At 39.3% G+C, this 24,158-nt stretch overlaps 3 protein-coding genes across 3 annotated transcripts; 1 reads left to right on the top strand and 2 right to left on the bottom strand.

Moving 5' to 3' along the window:
- Window positions 1–3,728: 3,728 nt before the first annotated feature.
- LOC108891959 (ladderlectin) lies at window positions 3,729–5,161 on the top strand. The gene is made up of 5 exons (XM_018689352.2): window positions 3,729–3,884; window positions 3,984–4,093; window positions 4,195–4,329; window positions 4,427–4,532; window positions 4,865–5,161. The coding sequence occupies exons 1-5, from the start codon at window positions 3,824–3,826 to the stop codon at window positions 4,939–4,941; spliced, it is 489 nt and encodes a 162-aa protein (XP_018544868.1). The 5' UTR covers window positions 3,729–3,823; the 3' UTR covers window positions 4,942–5,161.
- Window positions 5,162–5,604: 443 nt separating this feature from the next.
- On the bottom strand, window positions 5,605–17,332 carry si:dkey-9k7.3 (circularly permutated Ras protein 1). The gene is made up of 19 exons (XM_018689346.2): window positions 17,221–17,332; window positions 14,378–14,429; window positions 13,823–13,888; window positions 12,186–12,317; window positions 11,992–12,078; window positions 11,821–11,906; window positions 11,532–11,729; window positions 10,884–10,928; window positions 10,674–10,763; window positions 10,179–10,330; window positions 10,014–10,095; window positions 9,596–9,723; window positions 9,414–9,498; window positions 9,022–9,128; window positions 8,748–8,860; window positions 8,533–8,644; window positions 8,290–8,430; window positions 7,175–7,268; window positions 5,605–6,114 (listed from the first exon to the last, which is right to left on the bottom strand). The coding sequence occupies exons 2-19, from the start codon at window positions 14,427–14,429 to the stop codon at window positions 5,962–5,964; spliced, it is 1,923 nt and encodes a 640-aa protein (XP_018544862.2). The 5' UTR covers window positions 17,221–17,332; the 3' UTR covers window positions 5,605–5,961.
- A 22-nt stretch (window positions 17,333–17,354) lies between these two features.
- tkfc (triokinase/FMN cyclase) lies at window positions 17,355–23,745 on the bottom strand. Its single transcript, XM_018689351.2, has 17 exons — window positions 23,640–23,745; window positions 23,000–23,189; window positions 22,811–22,915; window positions 22,462–22,649; window positions 22,297–22,375; window positions 22,122–22,211; window positions 21,859–21,893; window positions 21,654–21,738; window positions 21,480–21,569; window positions 21,170–21,286; window positions 20,225–20,344; window positions 19,747–19,884; window positions 19,556–19,662; window positions 19,371–19,477; window positions 18,827–18,860; window positions 18,616–18,708; window positions 17,355–18,472 (listed from the first exon to the last, which is right to left on the bottom strand). The coding sequence occupies exons 1-17, from the start codon at window positions 23,643–23,645 to the stop codon at window positions 18,314–18,316; spliced, it is 1,743 nt and encodes a 580-aa protein (XP_018544867.1). The 5' UTR covers window positions 23,646–23,745; the 3' UTR covers window positions 17,355–18,313.
- Window positions 23,746–24,158: the final 413 nt, after the last annotated feature.

Below are 24,158 nucleotides of genomic sequence, written 5' to 3' on the forward strand. Positions count from 1 at the left end.
GTTGTTGTTCTCATCTCACATTTTTCATGTTTCTCATTCCTCTTGGCAAATGATGCGATCACCAAAGCAAGATAAGCAGACAGCGTGTACCCAAACAGGATGTTGGGCTTTGTTACAGAACATCTTCCTTAACCATGTTGGTCATTCAGTTTCTCAGTAATTCCTGACCTGTGGCACATGCAGACAGTTCTTCTGGGTAATTTCAAGAAAACAGATTGCAAGAAGAAGGCTATTGCTAGCTTGTTTTAGGCACTGGCACAGGTCAATTTTGCTGCTATCCTGCGAAAATTATCTCCAAAATGTGAGCTTTTCATGAGCATTTTTCAGTTGTCCCAATGATTTTTTAAATGTTTCGCTGTGCTTAGGAAGTAGCATAATTTTCTCAGCCCATAAAGGAACATGGTTTAACGTATATTGCATTTATTTGTAAAATGTTACATTTCTTACACTTTTGTATTGTAGAAAATGCTGTATCATGTAATTTGGAGATTTTTGATGATTACATATTGTAGTATACAGCAGTACAACAATGTTTTAGCTCATGTAGGTGAAGCTAACTTAAGACACTTTTATAGATTAATCTTCTAACCTACAGCTGCCAATTAAATCAAACTGAGTAAATACTAAACTATCCTCTTGCAATGTAATGAAATAGCAGTGTAAAGTAGCATAAAAAGGAAATACTCAACTACAAGTACCACGAAATTGTATTTCCCTGTAGTATTTGACTGGTACTGCAGTCGTAAGAGAATGCAATTTCATTCTCCTTCTCCGTAAACACTTGATTATCTCCTGATCAGCAGTACCAGCTGTGCTTTTCCTCTTGTACATTCTGCACTATCACTTATATGTTGTTGTGTTGTTGTACAGTGAAAGCTATCGCACCACCACAGGTGAGTGATAACTATACCTGCACCTAGTGGCACACAGTGACTAATGCCAAGGCTGAACCTGTTTCCTCTAGTTTCTGTGAAGACATCGTGTTGTTGCCGAATACCACAAGGAAAGGTACATGAAGTTCACTGCAACCTGCATTGACCTGATTTTTCTTTTGGGGCACAGAGAACACATCACTGATATATTTACACATCCAGCTGTTATGGAGTTGGTTTGGAGTTGTGTTTATGACCAACTGTTGAATCCAAGTCCAATATACGCTTTCCTTCTAGCTTTGTTTTTGGTCTCCACCAATTCCTTTGGCTACTTACATGCTGGTATTTAACCTGTTACAGGTGGTCTTGAGAGTCGTTAAGCCACTCTGTCGTCATGACAGTTGTTGGGGACATCACATGATGTCATGATGGGGCAATGACCCACCAACGAGTCACACCTGGGCTCAAGTGACCCTAACTCCCCAACCAGTTTTTAGAACTGAGGAAGCCCTTCAGATGAGAGGTGAAATGTCTTCAAGAAACCTCAGAGAAGTCCAGGTGCCTTCAACTTCAACACTTCAGACTACCATGATCTGGATGACTGAGAACCTACACAGACATATTCTTAGGGAAATATGTGTCTCTTTAGCTCTAACTCTGACTGTGTCTGCTGTTTGTTTGTTTTTTTAGAACGTTTTCCCTGAAAATAGCTGCAGCAACAGAAAAGGAAGCTGTAAACATGAGAATAAACCAAAGCGGTAAAGTTACAGGCCAGACGACTAAATAATGAACTAACATGCACCTCCAAGCATGTTGCACAAACAGCTTGATTTAACAGAAGCAGATGAAATTCTCTAAGTAAAACACCATTGAAACACTGTTTTCTGCCTTAAAGGTGAAATGCTACCCTCTGGTATTCTTCCTGTGATAGATATTACCAGTCTTTGAATTTTATTATGTCTCAGCTCATTTATTCAGGCTATCCACTCACCATTTATGTCCAGTGGCGACGTTCAGTGTCTGCAGGGAGCAAACTGTCCATCATGTAGTGAGGTAGAAGGTAAGGAGGTGGACAACATTTGCCCTTTTTAACTGTAGAAGAAGAGGAAAGCCTTAATTGTCATTGTATTAAAATACAACTAAATTTTGTGCTACTCCCGTATGGTGCCACATAGGAAAATGGAATAATCTCGCACACATTCTCCAAAAACACTGAATCCAATTTAGATAAATAATAGAATAAATAGATATGTCTTGAAAAACAGCAGAAAATGAACAAGAATGATATCATTGCACAAATTTGATATAACTGTACATGTAAAGTGCGCTTCACATCACAGCAGTTTTTTCTCTGCATGTTTGCATTGGTGATATTCAAGATTTCACTCGGCTCACCTGTGCTCACCTGTTGTTTGTGTTTCCCTGCACTGCACACCTGTGACTCACTACAGCCTGCACCAACAGCTGCTCCACATTACTAATTAGTCTCCGAAAAAAAAACAAACACAGTCAGTGTTTTAACTTTTTTCAAACTGCCCAGACTGTTCAGTAACGTAATTAGTTTACACCTGTGCTTTCCCTGGTGTAAAAAATCTAAATCTAAATGGGTGTGGTTGAACAGTGTAACATTTTGTGGTTTTTAGTGATTCCCAGCAACCTGTGATTAAGACATAAATAAACAGACAGAATATTGAATTTAGATTGTCTGTAAAAATGAGATTATTCTCCCAAAACCTTGTTACTTATTTACCTTGTTACTACATTTCTCAGAAGCAGCAGCTTGTTAAACCAAACAACAAAACAGAAGCTGAAGTTATCATTTGATCTGCTGCACAATTTCACAACTGTATGAAGAAGTGGTCAATGCTAAATCATGAGTGAGGGATGTCTTAAACTCATAGTTTATGCTGACTAGTGCTCAACAAGCCCATCAATATTAGATATGACTGTATGATAACTTCTCAGCTTCTGCTTTGTGTTCGCATGTCGCCATCTGGTCTGTTTCTGTCTCTTTCTCAAAGCATTGGAATGTTTTAAAGCTTATGCCCAGAAGGATAAAGTCATCAGTAGTTAAAATTAAAGAATCTCAACTAATAAAGGGTGTACTGACTTTTGTTTGTAGTCAAACATTTCTGTTTTTTAATTAAAATTGTCTTTGTTCTTCTGCAGCTTTGGATAAAAACAAATAAAATTGTATTACACTGACAGGATTTTTTAAAAATCACCTAACATCTTATTGATGTTGATTTTGTTGTTGTTTTGCATCATTTTGAGTCTCTTTGTGGTCAACATGTCAGCAGTCACCTCAGACAGCCTTTTCAGTAATCCTTCCATGATACACTCATACTATAAAAACACTGATTATAATAGCCTGGGGTCAGGGAAAGAGACTAGTTTTGGTTAAATGTCAATAGCTTGTGATTTTTTTATTTTAACCAAGACCTTTTCCTCTTTACCAAATACTCTGAGTGCCTAAACATAACCATAAAGGTTTCTATCAGCAGATATAGCAGCAGATCATATCTAAATGCTTTTACATTTTGTCTCGATGCCTTTTCTATCTTATATAAAGCACGTTGAATTACCTTCTTGTTGAAATTCTCTGTACAAAAAAACCTGCAACTTATGTTCATTAACAACAATTTATTATTATGTTGTATGTAAAAACCATCAAACATCAAAACATGGTTCTGTTGAATTCTTCAAAAGTTCGTAAGTGAGAAAACTTGTTGAAACATGATTTAGGCGTACCCCACATCTGCATTAGAACAGATATTTAGCTTTTTGTTTTTCATCGCACTAAACTCTGTTTTTTTCCTCTGTGGTTTTTGTTGTGATAGATTGAACCTCTTCTGCTTTTTTCCCCTCATAAACCCTCCTTCTCACGCCTGAGTGACTCGTCTGTTTCCTTATTGAAGGTAATCGTCCTCAGTGTCTTTATCACCTCCATCATGAAGACGCTGGTTGTGTCTGTGCTTCTTTGTGCCATGATGGTTCTGTCCAGAACTGCTGGTGAGTGTTAATCCAAATGTTTTGGGTTTGTTTGTGCATGTGCGACAAGAAATAATCCAGATGCAGTGCCTTTCTTTCCTCTCTATTTGCTTCCACAAGCCCAGAGTCCCAGAGTCAAGAGGTCAACATCTTGTCCCAACCACTGGACTGAGATCAGCGGTCGCTGTTTCCGCTATGTTGCAAATCGTTTGAACTGGGGTAACGCTGAGGTAAGCTGGATAACGTGGATTCAATCTGTGATGCTTCCACACTCTGTCACATTTATTTCAAGTAGTTTTTCTGTAGCTGTTCCACTGTATCTCCACCATAGAAAAACTGCATCGGCATGGGTGCACACCTCGCATCTGTGCACAGTGCTAACGAGTATCAAGACATCCAGAAGATGATTGTGGTGGCCAATGGGGGGTTTGGAAGAACGTGGCTTGGAGGCTCTGACTGCCAGACGGTATATCATTTAATTACTACAAACATTCAATCATTATTTACTTGTTATTTATTTATTTATTTATTCTTACAGTTTTCACTTCTCCTGTGTCTTTTAGGAGGGTATCTGGTTGTGGAGTGATGGTACCGTGTTCGACTACAAACACTGTGGCAAATTTGACAACCGCTGGTGGAAGCAGCACTGTTTGCAGATGAACTATGGAGGTAAATCGCTTGTATGAATAGTGTGAACTGTAGAGGGAAACATAAAGGGAAGTCGAACCTAAACGTATATGGAAAGAATCTCAAGTGGAGTTATTATCTTGCAGTTGCCTCCAGCCAACCAGCCCAGTTGCAGTTACATAGCGTGTGAATTCTTGACTTGTGGCCAAAAACCATTTGACCTTTGGCACAAATGTTCACTCAGACTCAAGGATGAACTGATTAAAATTTGATGGTCAAAGTTGAAGAGATTCCTTTAAGGGAGTCTTGAGATATTCTTGATATATTTTGGGTTGTGTGGCGTTTAGTGACTCCTCTGTTTTTGTTACTTACAGAGCACAAGTGTTGGGATGATGTTCAGTGCTCCAGTACTCTTCCATCTGTCTGTGCCAAAAAAGTCCATGACTCCTGAGCTGATCATATACATCATTAATGATCTACGTCTCATTTACATCTTTACCTCTTTACTATCGCTGTAATGCCATTTCAGGAACCAAGTGACAGAAGATGGATGGTCTCTTATGCCTCGTGTCTTTAATAAGAGAAGACTGAATGAACTGTGTGAACTATGTTTTTAGCACTGAATTATTTTTTCTTTCATGCAAAAATAAAAGGCTCAAGCATTGAAACAAGCTGCTGTGTGGATCTATGTTAAATCTGCTGTCACAGACAGAGCGTCAGGATACAGATTAACACTGTCTAAACATTAATGTTACAACAAAGTGGCGTGGGCTGTTTTGCTTGACGGTGCCTGGTTAATCAGAGCCCATTTTAAATGTATGCACAGCATTAAATGCTCTATACTGCATGTTTGGTTTTGAGTAGAACTTTAGAGTAGAAAATGGAGTAGCAGTTTATATCCTGCAGTATTCAAATACAATTAAATGATACGATTAAAGTAAATGATCTGGATCTGACATGAAATTTAATGGATTTTTCCCTGGTTGATGCCTCATCTCTCCACCAAGTTCGCTGCAAATCGGCTCAGTATTTTTTGCGTAATCCTGCTGACAGATTAACAAACAGACATGGGCAATAATACTACAACATTACAAAGGCAGGAAGGATTAAAAAATGATTAAAAAATGATTTTTATTTGATACGAAACAAATAGAACTGTTTCTTTTCATAAATCAAATTTCCTATAAAACAGAAATCCAAATAAATATAGTACAGATAAGTTTGGCTGAATCTCTCTCCTGTGATGAGACACACGAGGGAAATTTAATTCCTGTCCAGCCCAGGACTGATACAGTATATTATTTATCCTGGGAACTTTTGTCACCAATAAAATCTCACCTCTAACGTGGCTCTGATTTGTGGGAAAAAGCCTATTTTAACAGATTTTCCAACTTTTTATTAGTCAAAAAGAGTCAGACCCTCAGGGTCTACAATCAAACCTTTAAGTCACAGTTAACCGTGACTGACTTCTTTACATTCCCTCCATAAGAGCCTTTTTCTTCCTCACAGGCCTCTTCTGGGTCTCAGTTGCGTTGCTGCTGCTGCTGCTGCTGCTGTTGTTGTTGCCGACACTGCTGGCTCTCTTCATCTGGTACACCACCTTAGCTGCTTCATCAGAGAGAGTCTGCAGAGGAAAGAGTTTATAAATCTGTGTGTAAGAGTTTCATCTGAACAGAATTAAATGTCTGGTTTGAAAGGAATTTTTAATGTTTAATGGTTCAGATCACATGAGATTACAATGTTTATATTAAACACAAAATGATAAGATATTTTTGTTTGTATCGCAGAGAATATTATTTTAGGAATATAAGGTCTTGGGTCAAACTTAAAACCTACTGATTGCTGCATGCACAGATAAATAATTTATTTTTCACATAATTGGGATGTTATGTATGTATTTGTTATATAGATTTTGCAGCAATTGCACATTGCATTCAAGAGTTAAGACATTTTATGTCAATCAGATCATGACTACAATAATTTAAAACGTAATCACAGAAAAAAGTAGTGGATATTAAACAATAACTAATTAAAAGAATGTTTTGACATTTTGCGGAATGCGTTTGTTGGTTGAGAAGACTGATACCACACTCATATCTGTCTATTAAATATAAAACCACAGCCAAAAGCCAGTTAGTGTAGCTTAGCATCAAGACTGGAAACAGGTGCAAACAGCTGGACTGGTTCTTGTTTTTTCACTTCAGTTTTTATGTGGATTAAACAAATGAGATGTGACAACTGTTTCCCCCCATTTCCAAGCTAAGCTAGGCTAACCAGCTGCTGGCTGTAGTTTCATATTTATTAATCTTCATTAAATCCAATTACTCATAAAACTAAGTTTGGTGATCCTCCCACATTTGGTGAAGACTGGACGTCATTTTTATTTTTAGAACTTGTGAAAAGAGCTGGTAACGGCTCAAAATCTATCTGTGCAGGAGGAAAGGATGAAGTTCTTATAAATGGCCACACGGTGGTGCCGTAGCACCGAGATCTGCACTGAACCTAATCACTTGTTCCATGGAACCACGGCTTTATTTTCCACCAAATTTAACTGAATTCTGTCAGTAGATTTAAAAATATAACCTCAGAGGTAAGAAAGATAATTTCGGTTGAACTGCTGATAACAGGAATACTTCTGAAGTCGCCAGTTTATCCCTTTGTTGATATATTAAGTGAATGATTACCTGGGACTCTGTGGTGATGTCATCACATATCGTTGTCATGGTGTCCATCCAGTTGCTGTAGATACTCTCCTGCTTCTGGATTGGCCTGTACTTACTTCAGGGGGCGGAAAAAGGAAGTGTTTTACCGAGAAAAAATACCTTAAATACATACACGATTGTCTCACCTTAACTACCTGACCTACATACCTAACTGAACGTCTTATCTTAATATTAGCCTAAATCTAATTTGAGATTTAACAGTTAAAAGTTATTTTAAGGTGAGGTGGATGTTGGAAATGAGCCCCCACACATGAAAGTAACCGACCAGGGCTGCACATATACACACCCACACACGTACTGAGTCATAGCACCCATAATGTGGGTGGGATAACAGGTAAATCAAAATCATACATCCTCACGGCATGTATGTAAAGAGCTAATTTAAGCTAATGTCTGTATATATAAATGGTCTGTTTGTATTTATTACTGTTGCTGTCCTTTGTTTAATTGGGTAAAAGTTGTGATACTTATATTGTTTGTTATTAAACATATGTCTAGAATCTCTACATTCATGATCTCAACCACCCTTTATAGAGCGGTGCAGGAATGAGTCCTAAGACCTGCTAATAAGTTAGCATGTTAGCATTCCCCGGTTCTCTCGTCTCAAAGTCAGTGGGTTTTTAGTTAAATGTCTGAAATAAGGTCTGTGGTTTTAACAGAAGCTCAAGACATTTTCAAATTTTATTCTACGACATAAAATACATCAGATCTAAAATCCATCTACTCACCAGTCCACCTTTACAGCCTCGTTGTGTTTCTACTCACACTCTTTCAAACTCTCACTAACTTTCTAAGAAGAAAGGCTTTTGTAGAAGAGCTCAGACGTTATGAAGATTATCTGGCTAAAACATGTAAGAGTCATAAACGTTTGTTGATCACAGTTTATTTTCTGCAATAATCCAAAAGCCAATGAAAAATCCCACTGGCTTTTGTCAAGGGAACTGGGGTGATGCTAACTCCTGGGTTGGACTACAAATATACGTCATGTAATACCACAGCAATATATTGTCCTCCTATTCCATCACCTCTCGCTGTTATTTGTCTCTACCCAGATTTCAAAGATCAGACACTCCTACCTGATTTGGTTCAGCAGTTCTTGCTGTGCTCTCAGTTGCCTCTGTGCCTCCTGCACTCGGCCCTCCATGGTTAAACTGGCACAGAGCTGAGCGCAGTGGACACCGAGCACCGCCACGTTGAAACTACCGGCCCACAACCGACTTCAGACAGACAGAAGAGATCAGAAACCTTCTTTAACACACCAGTTTTTGATACTTTTTAGTGCAGACACAATCAGGTTGACACCACAAAAGAGTTTTCACCTGCTGGAGGTAACTGGTCGCTGTTCGGTAATGATACGCGTGACTCTTTGTTGGTCTCTGGTCTTGAAGCTCAGCTGCAGTTGGAATGGGAGTGTGTTCCTCCGGAAGAAAACTAACACACACATAATATCTTTTAATGACAGTTTGTTTTATGCTCTCTTACACTATAAAATCTCATCTCAGGCAAATACATGTGAGTCCCTACAGTACCTTACCCTCCATAAACTCTGGTTTGACAGCAAACTGGAAGGTGATCTCCAGACCTTTGGTCACATTCCCAATCTCTCTCACCAGTTTATGATTGTTTTCATCCTCATAGGGAAAATACCTACAGAGAAAGAGAGATAAAAAGAGTTACGTCTCTCAGGTATACATGTAAATTAACAGACAAAGACTAACCTTTTAGCACAATGCATAGTTGGTAGATTTACAGACATTAACAACCTGAAAAGTTCTTGGTGATTTGTGTTTTAATCAGTCATCACTCACATGCCATCAGAAGCAAGCAGCGTTGCCGTGACTCCTGTTGCCAGGACGTTGTCCATGGAGGCTGACTGCATCTCTGAGGCAATGGTACCAAGGCTCACGATGTTCACCTGTGCAGGCGAGCGAAGTTTGATTGAAATTGATGAAATTATTGGATGGATTTTCACTTCCTTTTTTTAAATGTAAGTCATAGCTTATCAAACTAAAACCAATCAAACCAGTCTTTTGTTCTTCATCAATCATTATTCATATCCAATCATTCTAAATATCCTTTACATATTTATCTTTTAGTTCCACATGAGAAGGATGTTTCAGTGCTCTCTCGAACCCTGGACATTCATTTCCGTCCAGATGTTTTCCTTAGTGTCAGTTGTACTCATGTAAATATGTCTCACCCTTCCTCCTGTAGTGTCGGCTAGTTTCCCAACATCAGCCAGGCGACAGTCTGTCCCTTCAAAGGTCATTAGCGATATTATGACCCTGGCAGAGGAAGCGAAAGATAATTAGTTCCACTTTATTTTTTTAACATTTTTTGTATTTTAACTATTGATAATAAGATTTGTGTGTGTTTCCTCACCCACTGCCCACAGCCTGAAGAGCCAGCTGTCTGTAGAAATATGGCGTGAGGGGGGAAGAGGACAGAGAGGGCGTTTGCTCCATCTCCCCCAGTCCAATGTTGGCTAGGCCGTCAGTGCACAAAATCACCTGTACAACAAGATCAGTAGCTCAAATATATCACTGTAAAGACTGTGAAGCTCCATCGTTTGATATAATAACACCTACTCAGATAAAAAGATTACCAGTGCGTATTTACAACACCGGAAACCATCCTCTTTATGATTTGCAGCACATTGGGTTAGTATATCTACAGCATATCGTAGTGTTTTTAGTTTCATACCTCACTACCAAGTCTAAAAACATAGATTGTATCATCTAACTCTCAGCAAGAACATGAATTATGTTGCTTGAATTATGAGTCCTTTAGACTCACTCACCTTTGACCCTGGGTACCTTGATGCCATCGCAACTGAGGCTAATGCTGCAGGACCGAGACACGTTGCCCCATGTTCCCTGAGCCTGGACGTATACAGAAATATTAAGAATATATATTACAGTTGTGTATCACAGCGATGATATTGTAATACACTGTCGTCGCTTACTCTTTGACTCGTTTTATTAGTTGTTGGTACGTCTCAGCGATGCAGTGTGGGATGCTGTAAGCCGCACCCCGTTCCCATATATGATCATAGTCAACTAACGCCCAGTCCCTGAGAGTGAGAGGAGTACTGGTACCATCACCATATATTACAACCTGTAGATGAAAGAGGAAGGTTAGAGGATCATAGCAGTATTTATATCTGACTTTTGAAAAGTTTGATCACATTTCGAGGAAGAAAAAACCTTCAAACATATGATTTGCATTTCTATTTCCACAAAAATGAGAATAAAAGTAGTCAGAGATATTACTGTTTTCACCTCCCCCCAGAGGAAACCATCTGCTGTCATTTACAAAAACAACAACTTCCGCTGAGTGTAATAATTAATAGCCATAAACAGGAAGTCACCTCTTGTTTTTGTTGCTGCGAGATGAGTCGAAAGCTTTTTATGCTAGTGCATAAAATTCATTTTAAAACAGATAAATTAACTTCTCCTACCTCATCACCGAATGTCACCAGTGCCACTCTCCTGCGGGGGGACTGCTGCATCATGGATGTTAGTGCTCTCTGGAGGGCATCCTGGATACCCTGTGAAAATATAACAACAGAGTTTTAACTAAATATGTTAAACACATAAATATTACAGCCAGCTGAAAACTACATATAAATTAATTCATTCAATCAAACACGAACAAATCAACATCTCACCTCTAGTCTGGATACGTGGGCTGGAAAACCACTGCTCGATGTCACCTAGAGAGAATAAAATATGTCAAGATTATTATTAGAGATGGACATATAATGATTCATGGGGTTAACTTCACATACACCATTTTTATTCAGCACATGTCAAATATAATGATATGGTACTTTTTATTGTACATCTACTGATAATACTCTTGTAATATGCTTCAGTGTAATAATAAATTCATTAAATTGGTATTTTTATGTACAGGACTTAATAACTCAAAATTATGAGTTGGTATGGAGTATCTGCAAGTAATGAGTTACTATCTTAAAATAATGACTTAGTACCTCAAAATAATGACATAATATCTCGAAAATAATGAGTTAATATCTAAAATAATGATTTAGCATCTGAAAAGCATCTCAAAATAACAAGCTAACATTTCAAAATGATGACTTAAAATCTCAAAATAATGTCTTAATATCTAAAAATAGTGAGTTAGTATCTCAGAATAATGAGTAAGTATCTAAAAATATTGAGTTAATATCTAAAAAATAATGACTCAGCATCTGAAAATAATGAAAATAACAAGTTAGTATCTCAAATTAAGTGTTGGAGATGGGCTTCCATATCCTCCGCTGCTTTAACACACACACATACACACACACCTCTGTGGTGACGCTCATGCTGCCAGAAATGTCGACACAGAAAACCACCAGCGTGTCCTCCAGGTTCTGGTAGTCGTCGTCGCTCTGGTACGGCAGGTAAAGGTCGTCGCTGCGGACACCTGCACGCTGACCGATGCAGACTCTCCTCAGACGGTCATCCACACTGTTCTCACATCCACAAAACTCACACACCCACACCTGAACGAGAGGATGGAGAGAGGAGATATGTTATTTAATGCTCATTTGTTCCTCTGACATAAAAGGAGAAATGAACTGTGTGACCACTCACATTCCTCTGTATAGTGCTCAGACATGACAAGGCAGCACTACATTTCCCACAAATCACTGGGCTCTGAAAGTTCTCCATGCCTGGGGCTGGTTAGAGGGTGAGCCCAAAGAAGGGTGGTTAAAAAAATGGAAGTTGTGTTTGTTTGTGTGTGTAAGTGTGTGTTAATCTGACCTTGGCTGATGTTGACCAGTTTTCCAACACTGAGGGAAACGACGTTGACGTTTGCGTTCAACCTGCTCTCTCCTTCCAACTTGTCACCTGATGATTCACGCCAAAGGAATGAAAAAGTAAATATGACTTTCATATGTTCAGGATTTACGTGGAGAGAGAGGGGTAAGGGGAAATAAGGGCAAACAAAAACTCACCTCTAGGTGGGACAGGAGGGGGGAGAGAGAGAGGAGTGGGTGGAGGCTGATAGGAAGGAGGAGGCGGGAGAGGGAGGGAAGTAGGCCGAGGTTTACGGAGGCGGCGGGGAGGCAGCGGTGGAGGAGCTGGACCTAGAAAAAGAAAGAAAATCTGTGATGTGTGACACAATATCATGTATGTAGCAATCAAGTGCACATATAAGATCTTTATATGGTTCTTGTTTTAAAATGAGTCACCCGGACACAGCTGCAGTGATTCATTTCAGATGACAAAATTAATAGTTGTCAGCTAGAAAAGAGAAGCTGCTTTTGTCTACCTCTGCCTGAAACTGGGGACGTGTTTTGGGTGGTAAATCCACCACCGTCGTCATTTTTAACTGCATTTCACTGTATGTGGTGAGAGAGTGGAACATTTGACAGGCACAGTAATGAAGGAGCGGAGATTAACAGTCAAACAACAAACAGTAATATCGACTCTACTGAAAAGCTTTCACTACGCATTATGTTTTTAGAAAGCCTCATTTTTGAGTGTGCTGTAAAATAACATAATTTCCATTTCTCTCAATGCAATGCTCAAAGAAAATGGAAAAGCTTCTCAAAGTTGTAAAAAAATGAAATGAGTTATGAAGACTGGTATAACAGATCCACAAAGATCTCTCAAAGCACTAAAAACTATGAGTTTTTATACGCAGTTTGTTCCCAAAGTCCTATGTTCCCCAGTTCTACATAAGTACTCTTCTAAGGTCCCATGTTCCCATGGTCTTATAATTCCAGGGTCCTATGTTGTCAGGGTCTTATGTTCCCTAGTTTACATATGTGCTATTCCATTGTCTTATGTTCCCTAGTTTTACATATATGTTCGTTCATGGTCCTGTGTTCCCATGACCTTATGTTCCCAGCGTCCTGTGTGTCCCAGCTTCATATACCAAATACTGGGAACCCATCAAAGGGGGTTTCTGTTCCCCAGAACTACTCTCAATATAACAGGCCTACACTTGAGGGAACTTATCAAATGAGTCAGGGTAAGGTAGCAGGTTGTTATGTTAAATATAATACAGGACCATGGGGACTTAAGGAAACACAGGAACCTGGGAACATAGGACCGTAGGAAGACAGGAACCTGGGAACATAGGACCGTAGGAACATAGCAACCAGGAAGCAGAGGACCATGGGAACATAAGAGCATGGGAACTTAAGACCCAGGGAACATAGACTGGAACACAGAACAATTTAACCATTTTTACCAGTATAATACAAGGCTGAAGCTGCCTCTCATTCCCTTTGATCATGTTTTGGTGGTTAGAAACACTGTCTCACAGTAAATGGGGGAACAAATTGGACGGAAACTATAAATTTTTTTTGTTTTTATCAAATTAACTGTCTGATCTGTGTGTGGACTTCCCCCATGTTGTTGCTGAAGTGCTATCTTTACATCTCCTTCACTCTGCTTGTCTATCCTTTGCACTTGCAAGCATGCCCACACACTAACACTCGCACACTATGCACACACATGTAACTGCTTAATATGCTTTCCTGTTATTTCACTGCAGTACTCTTGAGAATATAATGCATAATACTTCAGACAGAAAAAAACATTAGATACGTTGACCTTTATGAATTCTGTATGTGTAAATTACCTTGTTGCTGTCTAACAGCTTCTGCGTTGTCATACTCATTCTCCACCAGAGAAACACCTGTGGACGCTGGGAAATTACATTGTGACATGTTTATGGCACTAAAGCACTAAATTAAGCTACAGTAAATTAAATGGAACAAATTAAATACACATTATTTTAATAATTGCCCGATAAATCACATGTTTTTGCACTGTACTTCAATCAATTAATCCAAGGTAAAGGGTTAGCCAGTTGAAATGATCTTGCTAACTCTCATTATTCTAACGCAGGAGGCGTGCTCTTATTTTGAAAAAAAAAAAAAAAAGGTAATATGATAGGAGAGTTGAAGGCATGATCGCCCAAATGATAAATTGGCAGAGATTGTGTGTAAATAAGAAAGAAAGTGAATATTTACTTATGCAACACAGGAAAAATAAAGTGCTTCAAAATTAACATGTTAAATATCACACAGGCAGGATAGTAAAATTAACAAAGTCTCAAAGTATTTTAGGCAAAATTCCTTAGAAATTTCCAGTTTTTAAAAAAAGGTTGGTGTATTTTATGTGATGCACTCACCTGCTCCATCAGACCTCCAATTACACACAACATGACTGCAGGCAAACTCCATCTAGGACACATAAAAACACAAAAACTTTGTATTACAACATAATTTCAATAACTTCTTTTACATTCTTGTACAGTTAACTTGACGTTCAGTCGGACCAGTACAGGGTTAGACTGAATTAAATCAATCGAGACAAGAAAGAGAGAAATATGTAGTATAAAGAATAAGACTGACAACAGCAGATCAGCTTCCTGGCAATGTTGTTGCTGTGGCAACTGGGGCCTTGATTTGGTTATTTTTCTAGTTAACAGGTGGCTGAGTAAAACCATGAAAGCAGACGTTTCCTGTTTGAATAACTGTAAGTGGAAAACCAACAACATGGCAAATTAATGGCCTGTTAAAACTTAAGCTCAAGCATAAACGAGTCCAACAGTACGTTTAATGCTGAATCAACTGCGTGTGCGGTAGTTTTAAATGAATTCGTGAGGCTTGACTATCATCACACGACCCAAAAACAAAAGCACGGAGCGAACTCCAGTGAAGGAAGTAGCAGAGACGATCTGATCTAGCAGATTTAATTTTTAAACCATTTCACTGTCTCATTATTTATTCTAAAGTTAACAATTCAGAGAAGAGGATACAGAAACAGTGTAATGATTGGCTCGTATAGGGGTCAAATCTCCGACTACGTTGCATGTTTCCAACCACAAGGTCAATTCCGGTGATTCTTGCCAACTCAATGCCAATTTTTTCCTGCTTTTAAGTCATTGTAGTTGAAACATACAACCAATTTGAAGATGTTACCTGGTGTTATGAGAAATTGTTTTTTTTACTTTCAACACAAAGATAAAAGGAGGAGAGACCCCAGTTGAAGCTGTGTTTTTCATGTCGTCGAGTTCCTGTAATTGTGTGCATAACTAGCAAATTTGTGCAAATATGCTCTTTTCAGCATTCAGTGGCTCCCCCTCTTTTAGGTTTATGTTGTGATAGATCTGTTTAGGAAGCTGTTCCCCTCAGATTTACATGTAGTCATAGACATTTCATATCCTGCACAATTAATTGGTTCATTGAGGAAAATAATTGGAAGATTATTTGATGAAGAAAATTATCGTTAGCTGCAGCCCTAAACCAAACATTTAGGTTGGGTCCTCATCTATTAAAATGAAAGCATGAGGAAATCAACATACTAAATGAAGGGTTTCATCCTCAAATGCAAAAATCTGTAAAAAAGTAACCTATGCCATGTTGAATGCAATCGCTATCTAATTTTAAGTCTTAAGTTGATATCAAAATATGTATATTGACAAAACACAATTAAGCTTAGCCCATGCATTGAATGAATGTTAAAGGAAATGTTTGACATGTTGGGAAATACACTCTTTTTGCTTTCTTGTTAAGAGTTAGACGAGTAGATTGATACCAATCGTGCCTATATAGTTAACATGAAGCTACATCAAGGTTAGCTTAGCATAGCTTAGCACAAAGACTGTGAATGGGGGGGAAACAGCTAGCTAACAAAATCTGCCTACAACCACCTCCTCTTCAAAGTTAACTAACTAACACATTGTTAAATGACAAATCGCAGGTTTACGAGGGTTATTTGCACACTTTTTTTTAAAATCAGGGACATTAGCTTAATTTCTTGAAGTATTAGCTATTGGTCCCAGACCAGGAAGTAGTCTGGCACAGAACTCTTCTTAAAGCTGCAAATTATTATTATTATTATTATTACTATTTTAACAGATCTTGGTACCTCTGGACAAAGCCAGGCTAGCTGTTTTGCCGTGTTTCCAGTCTTTGTGTTAAGCTAAGCTAAGCTAACCATCTCCTAGTCATTGCCAGAAGGTACATTAAGCATACAGACATGAGAGCAGTATCAGTCTTCTCATCTAACTCTTAGCACTACACCAAACTTTTCCTTTCCTCTAAAGTCAAACACTTAAATTTTACTCTCACTAATAATTAATTAATTAATTAATTAATCTTATCACTTCCCATCTAGAGTCTGGTCTATATCATATATTGCTAATTATCCTCCAGTCATAATGTAAACTTCTCTTTATCATATATTTTAGGGTACTTAATGATTCCCTTGTGGTAAAAACCTGCAAAATTAGGGTATTTTTTCTTCCAAAAAGTACTAGGATTAGTTTTTGTTTTGTGTAATCAGTCATTTTATAACAGCAGGTGTCACTTGCAGTGAGTAACATGGTGAATATCTTTGGACTTCAGACACTCTGCTGTTATGTTGACTAGTTTGGTAAATGTCAAACTGACCCCATGTGATTCCTGGATCCTTTTTTCACTTGGTAAACTATAGCAGCTATAAATGGAACATTAATGATTCCTTTTACTTAACACAATCCTGAAACAGTGTAAATTTGCAAAATGAAAAATGCAAATCAAGTGTACACTAGAGGTTGTTTTCAAATTGGGTTTCACAGATGTTCTGACAGCACTGACATAAACATGCTCTCTGGTGTCTTTAATATCAGTCGTGACACTTGACTTTCATGGTTTTATCAGAGGGATCACACACAAACACATTACAACAAGAAGAGAATTACCTTTGCCGTGGTCTGTGTGCAGAGGTGCTGCTAAAACTGAAACCAAGTGTGTCTATTGCAGCAGGTTTTTCTATTATGTGTGCATGTGTGTGGGTGTGTTCAAAGTCTAAGAAGCAACGCCAGAAGTGTGTGTGTGTGTGTGCCAGGAAGTAGTGACGGGGTTGGTAGTTGAGAGAGAGAGAGAGAGAAATGAAAGTTAAGAAAAGAAGAAGAAGAGATTACAGAAGAAAAAGATCTCTATCTATAGAACAAAAGAGAGAAAATCACATGTAAAAATAAATGTCTACCTCAGCTTGTTTGTCATACGAGTCAGCAGCAGCAGCCTCGGTGTCAAACCCTGCTGAAGTGCCCACGAGCTGGTTTTTAACCCCTGTCTGCTCACTGACATTTATCTGTGTACTGTAAAAACCATTTACACGCACCTTGTAAAAATAATTTATTAGTCAGAATTAATACTTTTCCATCATGAAAGTGCCTCTAATTCATGAACAGTATGATTTGTATCTAAAATAATATCTAAAAAGCTGGGTTTTGGATTATTGCAGAAAATAAACTGTGACCAACAAAAGTTTTTAACGTCTCCACCACTAAGCTTCCAACTGGTCATTTCATTTAGCTCTGAGCTCTTCTACAAAAGCCTTTCTTCTTAGAAAGTTAGTGAGAGTTTGAAAGAGCGTGAGTAGAAACACAACGAGGCTGTAAAGGTGGACTGGTGAGTAGATGGGTTTTCATGTTAACGTCCCCGACAACCTCTGTAGTCTCATTTAGACACTCGTTAGCAACCGCCTTTTTTAAGACACGTAAAAGCTTCAAACATCAGGAGTGGGGGATTTACTGACCCATTTTATGTCGGAGAATCAAACCTGAAAATGTCTTGAGCTTGTGTTAAAACCACAGACCTTATTTCAGACATTTAACCAAAAACCCATTGACGTTGAGACGAGGGAACAGGAAGTGCTAATATGCTAATTTACTTCCTGGTTTTAGGACTCATTCCTGCTCCACTCTGTTACATCCTTGTGTATCTTTTGGTCCATATTGTATTTCATTAGGAATGTTCTACTCATGATTCAACTACTTACACAAAACTGCTGCTGTTCAAGTTTCAAATCCTGGATTTACAGTATCTCTGTTGTATTTAGTGTTTTTGAACATTTACTAAATATTTTTCAAACCATATCATGAGATTTTAAACAGATTTTCAGGTACCCACCTCACCAGCCTCTGTTTCTTTATGTACAGTATGAAACTTATCTTGCAAAAAGAGGTAAACATCACCGTGAATATTCAGTCACATTAATTTTTCTGTGTAAGTTACCGAGGCACGATAATGTTGTTCTATTTTCTGACCACAGAAGTCAGCTCAGATACTATTTGCTGTTACTTCTGCCCTTCCAGGGACTCCTGCACGGCTCTCAAGATGGCGGCTACGGCCACAGCACCGGGGTCGGGCAGGGTGACCCGCTCGGCTGCGATGTAGCTGGCCCGGCCCGCTCTCGCTGTGAGGTTACGGGTTTCCTCCGCCCCTGAGGCCGCTTTCTAGGCAGACAGAAGGAAGAAAGGCAACTCAGGGAATATATGAACACACACATCATCAAAGACAATTATTAGTTTGAAAAAAAAAAAAGAGGCACAGTAGGCAGCCTTACAATTAAAACCTATTATACAGTATTTTAATGTACCTGCACAGCAGCCTGTAGTATGGCCATCTGTCCACCAGGTGGAGCTGTGGTCAGCTTCATCAGCTCATCCACAGCAGGACACAAAGCATCCAACTACAGAGGAAGCAGATACATAAAAAGACAAAATGGTTGTTTCTGGTCAAATTACATATTAATCAGGAAAGACTTTTCAAAATAAAAGCATGAAAAGATTCATAGAAATAACTCTCACCATCGTTCTGTCTCCAGGATCAGCACCACCGTATCTGAAAGACATTAACATTACACATCATTCAGATTCATATGAATTCTTTATTATTATTTTATTTCCATTATTGTTAAATTGATCAATCGTCTTTATTGAGTAGTTTTTTGCTCATTAAGTCAGCTGTTGCCATCCGTAAAAGGCACACTGTTACTTAAACTATTAAGTATTTATTTTATATCTCTGAAAATGACAAAAAGAACCACTCCTCACTTTTGAAAAGATGAGCAAATATTTAGGAATGTTCATGAAGAAATGAAGTCAACTAACTATTATTGGAAATGTATTTCATTCATTCTGGTTCAATACATCAAAGTAGATTATATAGACGTGGTTTTTAATCAAAATATATATCAGATATCAATAAACTGCCTCAGTCGTAGAAGAAATCTTCTGTCACTTGTTTGTCCCCGTACAGAAACCTCATAACCACACATGCATACAAAGAGCGTACGTGCATATAAACATGTAGGTGGACTATAAAAACCAACACAGTCCAACAGCCCCACACCTCCTCATGGCCTGTGTCCCAGCATGCATTGCACTGGCCCAGGCTGCAGCGTTGCTCCGCCCCTCGGTCACATGACCAGCAGCAGCAGTCAGGAACAGACTGTACAACTGAAAGACACACGGGTAAAGACAGTTTGAGCTGTTAATCTTCATATTAATAATTATCAGATAAAGTGGAAAACCCACCGCTCCTGAAGACCCCCCCATCTTCTCCTGCACCAATCCAGCCAGGACTGATAGGAGTTTCCCGGGGCAACCAGGGACCACATGATCCTGGAGCCACTCCTGAATGGCTGGAAGAACATTTTCACAATTATAAAAGTCTTTAAATATTTAATTTTATCCATTTACTACTGTTAGCGAACACAGTTTCCCACCTCTGGCAGCCTGTGCATGAGTGTTCCCACAGTCTCCGTCCCCGGCAGCGCGATCCAGAGAGTTGAGTTCCTCCTGTTTTTCCAGCAGAGTGGAACAAACTCTCTCTAATGATTTACGCATCACAGGACTCAGCGGGCCTAACAGGAAAAAACAAACAAGCAAGATAACATGCAGTACCTTACATGGCCGTACGCAAAGGCCGACAGCGAATTCAAACAATCTGCAGTTCCTTTAATGGCCCACAAGATGGGGGTATTAAACTTAATAATAAAAAATGACATATTTTACTCACTAACTACAAATTACGGCTTCACTGAACCCCAAAATGTGAATTTCTGGTTCGAGAAAAAAAGACAATTTGGGACGCAGAATCTTGTCTTTTTGTTGCAGTTTCTCTAAAATATCATGATAAAAATTCAACTCATAGTTGATGGTGATGGACTACATGTGCATACGTATTTACCCTTGGAAACCAACCTTCAGAGTGTTTGTCGTCCTGTGGTCGTGTCCCCATGGCTGGAGGACCTGTGATGTAGCTGTGTCCGCTAACACGTGCAGTACTGAGATTTGGCCAGGCGGGGGCAGCAGTCTTAGCATCTGTATGGGACAGAGCGTGTTCAGTAGTCTTGTTAAAACATATGTGTGTCATTAATGTGTGTGTGTAGCATGTCTACACTTGCACAAGTCTTGTTATGTGTAGAGGGACTGTGGTTATCCACTGAAAGTGCGTCTGGTTGTTCTTTTGTGCGTCTGTCTCTGTGAGGAGTTTTTGTCGGCACTGGGGGATTTTCTGACGTATTTTATGTTGTAGAATAAAACGTGTCTTGAGCTCGTGTTAAAACCACAAACCTTATTTCAGACATTTAACCAAAAACCCACTGACTTAGAAACGAGGGAACGGGCAGTGCTAATATGCTAACTTACATCTGGTTTAAGACTCATTGCTGCACTCTGTTAGTTAGCAGCAGGCTTAGCTTGGCTTGGAGTTTTCCAAACTACAAAACACGTACATGTACCAATACCTCTAGAGCTGTTGTATTTACACTGTGTATCTTGTTTGCTTAACCTGCAAATGAACTGAAATGTATAAAGAACACTTTGTGATTCTTGACAAACTAAACAAATGGCGCTTCTATGAAGATGATAAGAAATAATTCCAGCCAGTAAATCCCCCTTAAACTTTCATTTTCCTTTCACAAACACAATATGTGTATCTATCTAAAGTTTTTAACTTTCAGAGCCTCTGTTTCCAGTCTTCATGCTAAGCTAGGCTAAAAAGGCTTAAAAAACTTTGGACTTCAGCTGTATTTCCAAAAAATGTTTTACTTTTCCTTTAAGGTAAAGGTTTGGAATAAGGAATAGAATATATAGAATAGAATAGAGGGTCCTCACAAGCATAGATAAACAAACTTGTACACTCACCAAACAGTCTCAGTATCTCCTCATTCGCTCTCATCACGGTCAGCGACATTCCAGCCATCTCCAGTGATGTCATGAATGACCCGGACATCACCCTGGCAACCACCGCCCCAAGATTCTCTGTAACCGTGGAGACCACTGATTACATTCCAGAGCATCCTCAGAGGTGTTTACAGTTGAGAAGAGGTCATAAAGGTCAAAGAAGACTTGTCTTGCTCTACAGGGCCCTGCTTGGGACAAAGTTCATTTAACATATAAACATATAGGAGTGAACAAACGCATACACATACATAAACACACACACTTTATTTACCCAGGCAGATGATGGCGGCTCGGGTAACGACGGCCATCTCCAGACAAGACAGAGCTCCGAGGTTGTTCACACACAGCACCACGCTGTCTCCTGTACGAAAGAAGAAGGACACACACACAGTGTTCAAATAAAAGTAATTATAATTATAATAAGTATTAATAAGACTTCAAGTACCTGATTTCAGCGGCAGATACGATTGGCTGTCAGGGTTGGTCATGTGATCTATCATGGTTTTCACCACCTCATCTGCAGACGCCACCTGAGTCAATAAAAAGTGAATAAAACAAACTAAAATAAATTAAAATATTAACAGCAAAGGGGATAAAATGGAGTCATGGACATAGTAAATTCAGGCTGGTGTCGACTGAGGTGGAATTACCTTTGACCTTTTGATTCCAGGCTCACCATGGATTCCTGGATAAGACAGAAAACACTAGTAAACATTTAGGAATGTAGGAAAAGGCCTTTTTACTACCAACTGTCTCACTGCTAACACATAATCAGGAAGACTTGATAGTTAAATAATTTTTTGGGGGTTTTAAAGGTGCTTTATGTATGTGTTTGCTAGCGCTACCTAGCTAACGTTAGCATTAGCAGCAGAACAAACATGAGTTCAGCATCTTCTTCCTAATCGTCTCTCACCCAGTCCCAGCTCCATGTCTCCTGGTGGCAGGTTGAATGAAGGCAGGCAGCCTGGGACGCTGCATGGAGACAGACTCACCCCCAGAGTACCTGGAGTACAACCAAACAACCAACAAAATGTAACCTCAGTAACCACAGAGAAATAAAGGAAGGAGCTGGTGGAGGAGTGACGCACCAATCCCCTTCAAAACCTCCGTCACTTTGGCAACGATCTGGTCCAAGGAGGAGCCTTCTTCTGCCAGCGCACCTGCCAGCTGAGAAAAGAGATGTTTATTTAATCAAAAAAAGAAGACAAAAGAATTGAGAGCAGCATCCATGTACTTAAACTGGATGGAGTCACCTTGTGTATGAAGATGGTGCCACACAAGCCTCTCCTCCCGGCCTTACTGGGTCGGTCAAAGGCGCAGTCCTCGGCGACAATCACCATGTCGACAGTGACGCCGTGGTTACGGGCCTGCTCTGCAGCCAGTCCGAAGTTGAGACGATCGCCGGTGTAGTTCTTCACGATGAGAAGGATCCCGGAGGCTCCTGTGGAGGGAGGAGGGTTATTATCTTCAATTAACTGTCGTTTAATTTCATTCTTTAAGTGAATGTTTACAGTAGTGGCTTGAACTCATTTTGAAACATGATAAGCAAGTTTTTTTCCCTCTGAAAAAAATATGAAAAGGTAAAAGTCTGGTGTGCATTACCTGCATTATGCAAGGACATGATGGCAGCCAGGATGCTGGCAGGAGGCGGAGACGCAAACACTCCACCGGCCACTGCTGCTGACAGCATACCTGCACCAACATAACCTGGAAAAACAAGACAGATTAAACCATGAGGAAAACAAAAGCTAAAAACAACTCAGATCCCATTCTAATGTATAAAACATCTACCCCCATGTGCCGGCTCATGTCCCGACCCTCCTCCTGACAGCAGCGCCACTTTGCCCCTCAGGTTGTCCAGGTCGGACCGGAGCACGACCCTGTGGCCCTGCAGCAGAGACAGGCCCGCATTGGCCCTGATGAGGCCACAGAGAGCCTCATCCACACAGCTGTCCACTGAGTTTATTAACTTCTTCTGGGGCTGATGGAGACAATAAAGAACTTACATAAAAATATATGATATACTCACAGTTTATGACATATTGTGGTGGTTGAATCTACCCAAATGCAAAATATTATGTGAACTGACATCCAGTGGCCGTTTCCACCTTTAACTTTTGCATTAGGTGCTCAGAGACACAACACACAGTTAAATCCGAGTTTACACAAGCTGTACAATAAACTTTTATGTGCAGCAACACAGACAGAAATATAGAGATTTACAGCTTTTCCTTCAGTTCCGTTATCACAGCAGTGGACTCTGATCTCTTTGACAAGTGTGCAAAACAATGCTAACACTGTCATGCTATTTAAAACCTCCTGTCATCCTTCATCTCAGCACAAATGTTCAATCAGACAGACACGCTGCTCAACGCAGCTCTTCACTTATGTTCAATAGTGTCTTTTAAAATTATTATTATTGTTGTTTTACCTCCATTTTAACATTTCTTGTTCCTCTTCTCCTCCGACAGTAGGTAGAAACCAGCCGCGTCAAGTTAGCTAGGCTAAGCTAAAATGAAGCCGGATGTAGCGCGGTTTGCCTACAAAATAAGAGCATAGGATTCATCTAAAGGAATAAAGGGGTATTTGAGTGGGGGTGCAGAGTTACCGTGACTATCGCAAAATACTAAGTGATTGCATTATGTTAGATACACAGCAAAACGAGACCCCAAAAATGTATCATTGGCTAAAAAGAGAGGACAACTTCACATTATTGATTTTACTTTGAAAATTTGAGAGGAAGTCCAACTTTATTTTACAAAATATGGAATGAGAGGGCCACTCTTCGTTTCCGGTAATTTGATTAAAAAAAAAAAAGACAGTATTTCTTTCTGGGTCATTTAGGCATCTAAACTTTTTTTTTTTAATTAATAAAATAAGTGATAAAATGACGGTAATATGAAATCAGATTTAATGTTTTAAAGGGGAAAGTGAAAATATATAGAGAAGA

The sequence above is a fragment of the Lates calcarifer genome, linkage group LG14 (genome assembly GCF_001640805.2).
Source record: "Lates calcarifer isolate ASB-BC8 linkage group LG14, TLL_Latcal_v3, whole genome shotgun sequence".
Lineage (NCBI taxonomy): Eukaryota > Metazoa > Chordata > Actinopteri > Centropomidae > Lates > Lates calcarifer.